General features: G+C 36.1%; 1 protein-coding gene across 1 annotated transcript in view; it reads right to left on the bottom strand.

Moving 5' to 3' along the window:
- The window catches only part of LOC132559210 (phosphatidylserine decarboxylase proenzyme, mitochondrial-like), a 43,432-nt gene extending 34,345 nt beyond the window's left edge, over nucleotides 1–9,087 (bottom strand). Inside the window, exons 1-2 of the mRNA XM_060223830.1 lie at nucleotides 8,779–9,087; nucleotides 2,755–2,991 (exon numbers count right to left, since the gene is read on the bottom strand). Of these exons, the coding sequence (XP_060079813.1) occupies nucleotides 2,755–2,991; nucleotides 8,779–9,087 (546 nt within the window). The remainder of the gene's footprint in view (nucleotides 1–2,754; nucleotides 2,992–8,778) is intronic.
- Nucleotides 9,088–13,208: the final 4,121 nt, after the last annotated feature.

Raw genomic sequence — 13,208 nt, 5'->3', positions numbered from 1 at the left:
CAATTAACCTTGTGGACATACAAAGAACTAGATAGACCTTACAATCATCAATTAACCTAGTGGACATACAAAGAACTAGACCTTACAATCATCAGTTAACCAAGTGGACATACAAAGAACTAGATAGACCTTACAATCATCAATTAACCTAGTGGACATACAAAGAACTAGATAGACCTTACAATCATCAATTAACCTAGTGGACATGCAAAGAACTAGAAAGATCTAACCTAGTGGACATACAAAGAACTAGATAGACCTTACATTCATCAATTAACATAGTGGACATACAAAGAACTAGATAGACCTTACAATCATCAATTAACCTAGCGGACATACAAAGAACGAGAACTTACATTCATCAATTAACATAGTGGACATACAAAGAACTAGATAGACCTTACAATCATCAATTAACCTTGTGGACATACAAAGAACTAGATAGACCTTACAATCATCAATTAACCTAGTGGACATACAAAGAACTAGATAGATCTTACAATCATCAATTAACCTTGTGGACATACAAAGAACTAGATAGACCTTACAATCATCAATTAACCTAGTGGACATACAAAGAACTAGATAGACCTTACAATCATCAATTAACCTAGTGGACATACAAAGAACTAGACCTTACATTCATCAATTAACCTAGTGGACATACAAAGAACTAGATAGACCTTACATTCATCAATTAACCTAGTGGACATACAAAGAACTAGACCTTACATTCATCAATTAACCTAGTGGACATACAAAGAACTAGATAGACCTTACAATCATCAATTAACCTTGTGGACATACAAAGAACTAGATAGACCTTACAATCATCAATTAACCTAGCGGACATACAAAGAACTAGACCTTACAATCATCAATTAACCTAGTGGACATACAAAGAACTAGATAGACCTTACAATCATCAATTAACCTTGTGGACATACAAAGAACTAGATAGACCTTACAATCATCAATTAACCTAGCGGACATACAAAGAACTAGACCTTACAATCATCAATTAACCTAGTGGACATACAAAGAACTAGACCTTACATTCATCAATTAACCTAGTGGACATACAAAGAACTAGATAGACCTTACATTCATCAATTAACCTAGTGGACATACAAAGAACTAGACCTTACATTCATCAATTAACCTAGTGGACATACAAAGAACTAGATAGACCTTACAATGATCAATTAACCTAGCGGACATACAAAGAACTAGATAGACCTTACATTCATCAATTAACCTAGTGGACATACAAAGAACTAGATAGACCTTACAATCATCAATTAACCTAGTGGACATACAAAGAACTAGATAGACCTTACAATGATCAATTAACCTAGTGGACATACAAAGAACTAGATCTTACATTCATCAATTAACATAGTGGTCATACAAAGAACTAGACCTTACAATCATCAATTAACCTAGTGGACATACAAAGAACTAGACCTTACATTCATCAATTAACCTAGTGGACATACAAAGAACTAGATAGACCTTACAATGATCAATTAACCTTGTGGACATACAAAGAACTAGATAGACCTTACAATCATCAATTAACCTAGTGGACATACAAAGAACTAGATAGATCTTACATTCATCAATTAACCTAGTGGACATACAAAGAACTAGATAGACCTTACATTCATCAATTAACCTAGTGGACATACAAAGAACTAGACCTTACAATCATCAATTAACCTAGTGGACATACAAAGAACTAGACCTTACATTCATCAATTAACCTAGTGGACATACAAAGAACTAGATAGACCTTACAATCATCAATTAACCTAGTGGACATACAAAGAACTAGATCTTACAGTCATCAATTAACCTAGTGGACATACAAAGAACTAGGTAGGTCTTACAATCTTCACGACAGAGAAGAAACCTGCAAAGTGTAATAGCGAAGCATAGCGCAGATGATGTAATAGATAAGTTATGGTTGGTTATGTGAATACTGGACTTAAGAAAAGCAAATGAGTTGTTGAGAAACGGGAAAAAAACGTTAAAGATGAAAATGTGAGAAATATGATTGATTCGTTGGTGGACAAGAAACGAGAAATAACCAACAAGCCAACATAATCAATAATCATAATCCTAAGTCAAATTCAATACAACTAGGCCAAATTTTGAACAAAAGAAAGATTTACACGGAAACGCATCAAAAAGTACAATGATATTAATCTTTATTTATCTTCTGCTTCATCAACGACACCCGTCATGTAAAATCTTAGTCAATTCAAGTAAGTAATGCAATGTCCCTAAATGAGGAAAGGTATACGACAATGGAATCCATAGACAAACTCCTATCACACAAAGAAATATTTCTTAATGGTATCACTATGACAACCGTAAAATATAATTTTCCTCAACCAGCATCTTTTAAACCATGTGTTACGAGTTTGTGCGTCAGTTGACGACTTTTCGCACGAAAGTCGTAATAGGTTGGTGATGCAGGCATGTTGCTATCCAGAAATAGAAAAAAATCACAATAGGAAATTGAATATATGTACTTTGTCAGTTTATGTATATATAAGTGCCTGTTATACATCCTATTCACTTGTTTGTTTAAAGACTTTCCGTCTGTTGTCAAACCACATTAATATTTACGAACAGCCATTGTAGAGTTTACTTCGTAAATGAGATCGAATACGACTTAAGACACGTTAAAAGCTGCATTTATCAGAGGTGACTTCAATAAGTAAACATAAGGATCACTGTCCTTACCAAATTATGAAGTTCGTCCACGGGTCGCACATCTGCTTTTAACTTCCTGCGGAAGAATTCGCTCAAGTTCCGATAGTTGCCTAGATTTTCATCAGCAGCTTCATCAAGGTCCACACCCCAAAGCCATACATAGAGGCCCAAAAGAGGTCTCCGGAGAATAGGATGAAGGTCAAGTTGACTGACCTTGCCCCAGGCCCTTGACATATAGGTCAATGGTAATTTTCGGTATAATTTTACCTGGAAGAAATAACCTCAGATGAAGGAAAAAAGATATTGTTCATTAAATGAACACATGATGTCAAATCCCCATCTCACAAATATTATGTATATTATAGTATATTAAAGATAAAGATTAAAAATATCAATAAAATTGTCACCATTTTGAATTCACGTTCCCGCGTTTTTGTGTATGATGGACCTTAAGTAAGTATTAATTCCTAGGATTTCCAACTTGAGCTTGTATAAATCAAAACTAAAAAGAACATCGCCATTCTGAGAGGAATCAGCGTATAGATCCTATCAGTGACGTAACAAAGCCCTGGCGCAATCTATTTAAACCTGGGCTCGAATTCTTACACAATTACTGAATAAAGATCGTTACCAAGAAACAATCACTTTTAAAGAACATTCTTGTTTATTTGTTTGTTTTTTTCTCACCTAGTCAAAGGAATTTCCCTTTAAAACGTGACCAGTCCAGAACGCCTGATTTGATTTTAATCATGTTTTGGTCTGGGGCCTTTGATTAAGAGGAACGGTACCCAAGAGGTAGGAAAGGACCTGTTTCACGGTACATGTAATATTGTCCACATCCCAATTCAATCTTGATTGTGCCACTGTAAACTCTGAAGAATGTAGGCTTAAAAATCCCAAATACATATATGGCCTGAACTATGACCCTTTTTATGATCCTTGTCATGGGTGTGAGTCAGGATGCACATCTTATCCAAACATTTGTTTAAAAAACCTATAACAAATAATTCAATTGGGTCAACTCCTCTTCGTAAAAGTCTGCATGTTTTGAACACAAATATAAAAAGTTATGGAAGTTTTTTTAAGTAGGAAAAAATCATACATTTCTCATAGAAATTTCAACACGTTTTTATGAAAACTGTTTGACAAACTTACAAAATATTTAGATATTTTGGCCAACTAAATGTACTTAAAATATTAAACATTTCATCAAATTCTGGGCCCGGTAAAATTGTTCCAGGGACAGATTTTCTTGTGATGGCAGTATCAGGACACTACACTTATCTCTTACCCAGAGTGTTTATTTTGTGTAAATGTATGTTTATCTTCATTTCATTATTTCTATGTGACTTAAAATAAAAATAATGTTAAATGGCATTTTTCCTCATTTTATTATAAACAGATCCAATTCGAGTGTTAACGGGATACCGAAATGGCGCAGCGAAGGCTTTCGTTCCAACCAAAAGACAACGTTTTGGCAAAGCGAGTTGGTGAAGACCACAACACGCCGAGATATAAGCGTATAACAGATACTTGAAGCATGTGACATCTCGCTCCCTCGTGTGAATCTGGGAAACCGTGAGCCATCGCATGCGGTACGTACCAAATCAAACAGTCACCTGGTTACATTGTGGAATATCAGGCAGATAACGGTGATAATGAGATGTGTCTACCAGCACGATGATGATCCCATTGGAGAACAGATTCATTCTCGTCACAAGTCTCAAACGGAGTACAATGTTTGGATTCAGTTTGACGAGAATGAACCTGATGATCCTGTGAAGGTATACTATTGTTGCAGGAAAGAGAATCTCTGGCATGTGTGTCTACGTTGCATGAATAATATATTGCTTAAGGTATTATATACATTCGGAACATTCAAAACCAATGCAACCACACATTAAAAAACAAGATTATTTTCTATGAACTAACCTGCCAATGAAAGAAACAGACAATAAGTACCAGGAATCTTAATTGACAACAGTAATTAATATTTGTGAATTATTATCATTGTATGTCTGAAGTATGGCAACAATCATGATCAGAGAGTATTTTAGATTATAGATTTATAGTAGAAAAAACATGTATTTAATTATTCTGCCATCACAAGAAAATCTGTCCCTAAAACAATTTTACCGGTCCAAGAATTCGATGAAATCTTTGGTGTTTTAAGTAAACATATGTGGCCAAAAATGTGTGATGCTTTTAGATGAATAGCAACTGTAAGTTTGTCAAACAGTTTTCAAAACCTTGAATTTGATGAATTTTTCATGAAAAAAATTATGATTTCTTCCCAGTTACACTTCCATAACTTTTAATATGTATAATGCTTAGCTTTATATTTCAGTTTAAAACATGCAGCAGACTATAATGAAGAAGAGATGACCCAAGTAAATGGTTTAATTATGATGTGCACCCTGGGTCACTCCTATGACAAGGATCAGAGGTGTAAGTTGGAACTTTCTGGGAAATATATCTGTGACCAAATAGTGGACATTAGCAAAGTTTTCAAAAAAAAAAACCTACTGTAGTAACAGCATAATTTTGTCTCAAGTACCCTTGGGTATAGAGGACTCGTTTAGGGACAAAAATGGGTGTGACCCCCATGTGGCAGAGGGGCGGAGTGAATTAGGGGAAATATGGACAAAACCATACCCTACAATACCAGACATCAAATATAACTACAACACCAGACATCAAATATAACCTACAACACCATACATCAAATATAACCCACAACACCATACATCAAATATAACCCACAATACCGGACATCAAATATAACCCACAATACCAGACATCAAATATAACCCACAATACCAGACATCAAATATAACCTACAATACCGGACATCAAATATAACCTACAATATCAGACATCAAATATAACCCACAACACCAGACATCAAATATAACCCACAATACCATACATCAAATATAACCCACAACACCAGACATCAAATATAACCCACAATACCGGACATCAAATATAACCCACAACACCATACATCAAATATAACCCACAATACCGGACATCAAATATAATCCACAACACCATACATCAAATATAACCCACAATACCGGACATCAAATATAACCCACAATACCGGACATCAAATATAACCCACAATACCAGACATCAAATATAACCCACAATACCATACATCAAATATAACCCACAATACCGGACATCAAATATAACCCACAATACCGGACATCAAATATAACCCACAATACCGGACATCAAATATAACCCACAATACCAGACATCAAATATAACCCACAACACCATACATCAAATATAACCCACAATACCATACATCAAATATAACCCACAACACCAGACATCAAATATAACCCACAATACCATACATCAAATATAACCCACAATACCATACATCAAATATAACACACAATACCGGACATCAAATATAACCCACAATACCAGACATCAAATATAACCCACAATACCGGACATCAAATATAACCCACAATACCGGACATCAAATATAACCCACAACACCAGACATCAAATATAACCTACAATACCAGACATCAAATATAACCCACAATACCAGACATCAAATATAACCCACAATACCAGACATCAAATATAACCCACAATACCGGACATCAAATATAACCCACAATACCGGACATCAAATATAACCCACAACACCAGACATCAAATATAACCTACAATACCAGACATCAAATATAACCCACAACACCATACATCAAATATAACCCACAATACCATACATCAAATATAACCCACAACACCATACATCAAATATAACCCACAACACCAGACATCAAATATAACCTACAATACCATACATCAAATATAACCCACAATACCAGACATCAAATATAACCCACAACACCAGACATCAAATATAACCCACAATACCATACATCAAATATAACCCACAACACCAGACATCAAATATAACCCACAACACCATACATCAAATATAACCCACAACACCAGACATCAAATATAACCTACAATACCATACATCAAATATAACCCACAATACCATACATCAAATATAACCCACAACACCAGACATCAAATATAACCCACAATACCATACATCAAATATAACCCACAACACCAGACATCAAATATAACCTACAATACCATACATCAAATATAACTCACAACACCAGACATCAAATATAACCCACAATACCATACATCAAATATAACCCACAATACCGGACATCAAATATAACCCACAATACCATACATCAAATATAACCCACAATACCGGACATCAAATATAACCCACAATACCATACATCAAATATAACCCACAATACCAGACATCAAATATAACCCACAACACCAGACATCAAATATAACCCACAATACCATACATCAAATATAACCCACAACACCAGACATCAAATATAACCTACAATACCATACATCAAATATAACCCACAACACCAGACATCAAATATAACCCACAATACCATACATCAAATATAACCCACAATACCGGACATCAAATATAACCCACAATACCATACATCAAATATAACCCACAATACCAGACCTCAAATATAACCCACAACACCAGACATCAAATATAACCCACAATACCATACATCAAATATAACCCACAACACCAGACATCAAATATAACCTACAATACCATACATCAAATATAACCCACAACACCAGACATCAAATATAACCCACAATACCATACATCAAATATAACCCACAATACCGGACATCAAATATAACCCACAATACCAGACATCAAATATAACCCACAATACCGGACATCAAATATAACCTACAATACCAGACATCAAATATAACCCACAATACCAGACATCAAATATAACCCACAATACCAGACATCAAATATAACCCACAATACCATACATCAAATATAACCTTCAATACCAGACATCAAATATAATTATAAATATATATTCAACAACACCTGACAAACACCAAATATATTCAACAACACCAGACAAGCACCAAATATATTCAACAACACCAGACAAACACCAAGTATATTCAGTAATACCTGACACACACCAAATATATTCAGCATTACCTGACAAACACCAAATATATTCAGCATTACCTGACAAACACCAAATATATTCAGTAATACCTGACAAACACCAAATATATTCAACAACACCTGACAAGCACCAAATATATTCAACAACACCTGACAAACACCAAGTATATTCAGCAACACCAGACAAACACCAAATATATTCAGTAACACATGAAACACACCAAATATATTCAGTAACACATGAAACACACCAAATATATTCAGCATTACCTGACAAACACCAAATATATTCAGTAATACCTGACACACACCAAATATATTCAGCAACACATGACACACACTAAATATATTCAGTAATACCTGACAAACACCAAATATATTCAGCATTACCTGACACACACCAAATATATTCAGCATTACCTGACAAACACCAAATATATTCAGTAATACCTGACACACACCAAATATATTCAGCAACACATGACACACACCAAATATATTCAGTAATACCTGACACACACCAAGTATATTCAGCATTACCTGACAAACACCAAATATATTCAGCATTACCTGACAAACACCAAATATATTCAGTAATACCTGACAAACGTGCGAGAAAACTTCAATCGTTGTCTGGTTAACAACCAATATCAGTCGAACACACAATAAAGAGACAACATCAATGGTTTCCGATATAAAGATAACTTTGTTGATAGGAATAAACTTTAAAAATATAATATAAAGACAATATGCGCCAGAACATGCAGTCACGTCCTTAAATAATGAGGATATGTAATACTACCAATTGGACATGGGGAATTTCTGCTAGATGTATTTCGCTGAAACGACGTTCAACCCAACCAATGTTGGTGTAAAATTTCACCCAAAAAAGACGACAAGAAGACTGAATTGTCTGATGTATATAATGTAAACCAACAGAACAACATCCTGTAGATATAGAACTATATACAGTATGAGGAGGGGTTCAGGAAACTTACCGTTCTGTGATATCTTTTTCTGTAACTCGTGCGCCTCTTTCGTCCAGTTCCGTGTGTCCCGGGCTTCTTACCGGTTACATGGTTGCTATAGTGACGTGGGTACGTGTTACCCATCAGATGTCTCCACAGTTGACGTTTGGACATATAGACGACTCGGTGTGTAAGATTGTGGACGGTATTATCCCCGTGCTGTCCTTGGTATATAAATGCCACAACCAATGAACCGTAGTACAATGCCTTGTTGACCTTGATGGTGGGTTGAACAAACGAGTGCACGACTAGGAAGATGTCCCACACTAAAACTATCATCGTGTCACAATGGTCTGTTGATGTTGTAAAGAGCGTATGTTAAGATATCTGCTAGTTGTCTGACCTTGCTAGTAGTATAATCTAGAAATAAGTTAAATGGTGAAGTGAGCTGATATGGTAGAAGCCCACGGTTTGGTATATATAAACACACTGTGGTATAAATCCAGACCCCTTTGATTATGTATTTAATATACCACTAAATAGGCATTTAACAACAATTCATGTATTGTACAATTCTGATAAAAAATAAAATCTATGCAAACACGTGGATTAAAGGGAAATTGAATATCAATCGATATTTTCCTAAAACGTAATACCTCCTCTCGGATCAACTTTCCTTCTACGACACGTCACAGGGATCTATAACATTTTAACACCCAATCATTGTCGCTTTCGATATTACAAGGCTTACTCAAGAGTTAAATATTTGAACATTTAAAAACGAGGGAAAATATCACGAAAAAGTTCATATCTGCTGCTGTACTGTATTGTAAGTAAAGATATATTAAATTAGTTGGATAATTATACAAATATCTGTTTATCACGTTACAGACGCCTGTGTTACTTGTGTCAATATGGTACGATATCAGGGTTGTTACTCTGTTGTACTTTAACCCTCCACGTACCACTACGTCAGTCATCATGTGAAATGTTAATACACAGAAACAAACAGGAAGTTCACTTGAGAAATATTACGATTGTTTAGATTTGTGTAGAGTGTAGATCTTCTCCTTTAAGTAGAAAAGTACTGAGTTAAAACATGGCGACGTTCGAAAGTAATTGGCAACGAAACCTCATTAGTCCGGACACTTCGTATCACTACAAGCACTAACCCCCTCCCCCCTCCCCGCCCTCCTAGTCCCCGCAAGTTATCACGATTTTATTATAAAGATAGTTATGTTTGGTGAAATTCCGGCTCTTTCAACAAGTTTGAATGTTTTAATTACAGTTTTAATTTAATTTTATTCCCTTCACCGGTAGGGGGCTAAAATTTTCCTATCCGGAAAGTTCAGAGTATATCTTGAGAGGCATAAAATTTCGTATAGAGTTCTAATAAAGGAAATATTTCAAGACAACAAAGCGCAATTTTCATCCTCGTGTTCGTTACATCAAATATATCTTCAATGGCTTTTCACTGACCTTCATTTATTTCAATGAAAACCAGTTTTCGTTATTTTAAGATGTTCCTACATGTATATAATATTTCATCACTAGAAGTTAATGATAAAAACGAGCTCCGTAACATCCACGTTAACATCTGATTTACAGAAACATGTACTCGTTTTCCGAACTATTCACACCATGCACATGAGGCCACGTTTACTTAAAATGGTTCGAGTTCACGTGTCCCTTACAATGAACTTTGGGACATGTCGGATGTTGCACGATGGAAATATAAAGTCACGTGTTCATGACAATGGACAAGAAATAACAAATACAATACAGAAATTGAACTTTACGGTCGGTTAGTCAAATCTCGTGATATAAGGAAGGTAGCGCGCAGTTTGATTAAAAACTGACATATGTATTATAGCGATGTGTTCGTCTCAGAACTTGTGAAAGGAACAACGCGGAATAGATTAACTCTACAAAGCTTGATATATGATTGATCTGTTTCCTTACTACGAAAGTCTCTCATAACACAGACACAACATCCCCGAACCTTTTACACGACCACTCCTCCTCGACCACTTCGGAACCCCATCCAATGTGACCCAACCCATCTTCGCATAATTAAAACGTACAATGTAATTATTTTATCTGAATGATAGATACCAAATGATTTCCAGATCGATGTTCAAGGTTTTCATTCGTGTGATATTCTCAAGAAACTGTTGTTGTTTGAATTGATTTGAGGTTAAAATCATATATGTCTATTTGAAAAATAATGTATGAATGCATGGTTTGGTTAAAAATAGATTAAAAACTACTGTTGTGTAAAGACAAATATGTTTGCCTAGTCACTCGCAATGCTTTAAACTTATTGGTAAACTGGATCGATTTTCCACTGATGGAGAAATTATACTTACAGGGGAGTTTAGTAGCCAGAGAAATAAAGAACAGGTTTAACGAATGTTCTTCCGTCTGTATTCTTTAGCAAACAATTGATTCTAGTCGTTATAAATATCGAGCGGAATAGGAGACACTATGTTATTTATAAATCGACTTGTGAAGCTGAAGACGAGCTTTATTTGGTGTTATCATGTAACAGAAAACTTTTAAAGAATCAGTTGTATATAAACAGAAACATTTGGCAAAAACCGTCAAACTTCTATAACAATTATCTTGCGCACCAACGACATGGAATCAAGCTCTCTCGGAAAATTCATTTTTGAAGCCAGTAGATAATAGTTGTATATTTTATAAATTTTTCTCCGCTTTTGATTTGCTTTTTCATATCACATATTATGTAAATATAATTCCAAATGTTTACTAAGTGTAGTCCCTACGGCCCATAAGTATAGGTAGTCCATACGGCCCATAAGTATAGATAGTCACTACGGCCCATAAGTATAGACAGTCCCTACGGCCCATAAGTATAGATAGTCACTACGGCCCATAAGTATAGACAGTCCCTACGGCCCATAAGTATAGACAGTCCCTACGGCCCATAAGTATAGATAGTCCCTACGGCTCATAAGTATAGACAGTCACTACGGCCCATAAGTATAGATAGTCACTACGGCCCATAAGTATAGATAGTCACTACGGCCCATAAGTATAGATAGTCCCTACGGCTCATAAGTATAGACAGTCACTACGGCCCATAAGTATAGACAGTCACTACGGCCCATAAGTATAGATACTCCCTACGGCTCATAAGTATAGACAGTCACTACGGCCCATAAGTATAGACAGTCACTACGGCCCATAAGTATAGACAGTCCCTACGGCCCATAAGTATAGATAGTCACTACGGCCCATAAGTATAGACAGTCACTACGGCCCATAAGTATAGACAGTCCCTACGGCCCATAAGTATAGATACTCCCTACGGCCCATAAGTATAGATAGTCACTACGGCCCATAAGTATAGATAGTCCCTACGGCCCATAAGTATAGACATTCACTACGGCCCATAAGTATAGATAGTCCCTACGGCTCATAAGTATAGACAGTCACTACGGCCCATAAGTATAGACAGTCACTACGGCCCATAAGTATATATACTCCCTACGGCTCATAAGTATAGACGGTCCCTACGGCTCATAAGTATATATACTCCCTACGGCCCATAAGTATAGATAGTCACTACGGCCCATAAGTATAGATACTCCCTACGGCCCATAAGTATAGTCACTACGGCCCATAAGTATAGACAGTCCCTACGGCTCATAAGTATATATACTCCCTACGGCCCATAAGTATAGATATTCACTACGGCCCATAAGTATAGATACTCCCTACGGCCAATAAGTATAGATAGTCACTACGGCCCATAAGTATAGATACTCCCTACGGCCCATAAGTATAGATAGTCACTACGGCCCATAAGTATATATACTCCATACGGCCCATAAGTATATATACTCTCTACGGCCCATAAGTATAGATAGTCACTACGGCCCATAAGTATAGATAGTCACTACGGCCCATAAGTATAGATAGTCACTACGGCCCCTAAGTATATATACTCCCTACGGCCCATAAGTATAGATAGTCACTACGGCCCCTAAGTATATATACTCCCTACGGCCCCTAAGTATAGATAGTCACTACGGCCCATAAGTATATATACTCCCTACGGCCCATAAGTATAGATACTCCCTACGGCCCATAAGTATAGACAGTCACTACGGCCCATAAGTATAGATAGTCACTACGGCCCATAAGTATAGATAGTCACTACGGCCCATAAGTATATATACTCCCTACGGCCCATAAGTATAGATAGTCACTACGGCCCATAAGTATAGATAGTCACTACGGCCCATAAGTATAGATAGTCACTACGGCCCCTAAGTATATATACTCCCTACGGCCCATAAGTATAGATAGTCACTACGGCCCATAAGTATATATACTCCCTACGGCCCATAAGTATAGATAGTCACTACGGCCCATAAGTATATATACTCCCTACGGCCCATAAGTATATATACTCTCTACGGCCCATAAGT

Source organism: Ylistrum balloti, unplaced genomic scaffold (genome assembly GCF_031769215.1).
Source record: "Ylistrum balloti isolate Yb309-2 unplaced genomic scaffold, AGI_CSIRO_Ybal_v1 Utg370876, whole genome shotgun sequence".
NCBI lineage: Eukaryota > Metazoa > Mollusca > Bivalvia > Pectinida > Pectinidae > Ylistrum > Ylistrum balloti.
This window is presented reverse-complemented; position numbering and strand designations above follow the sequence as displayed.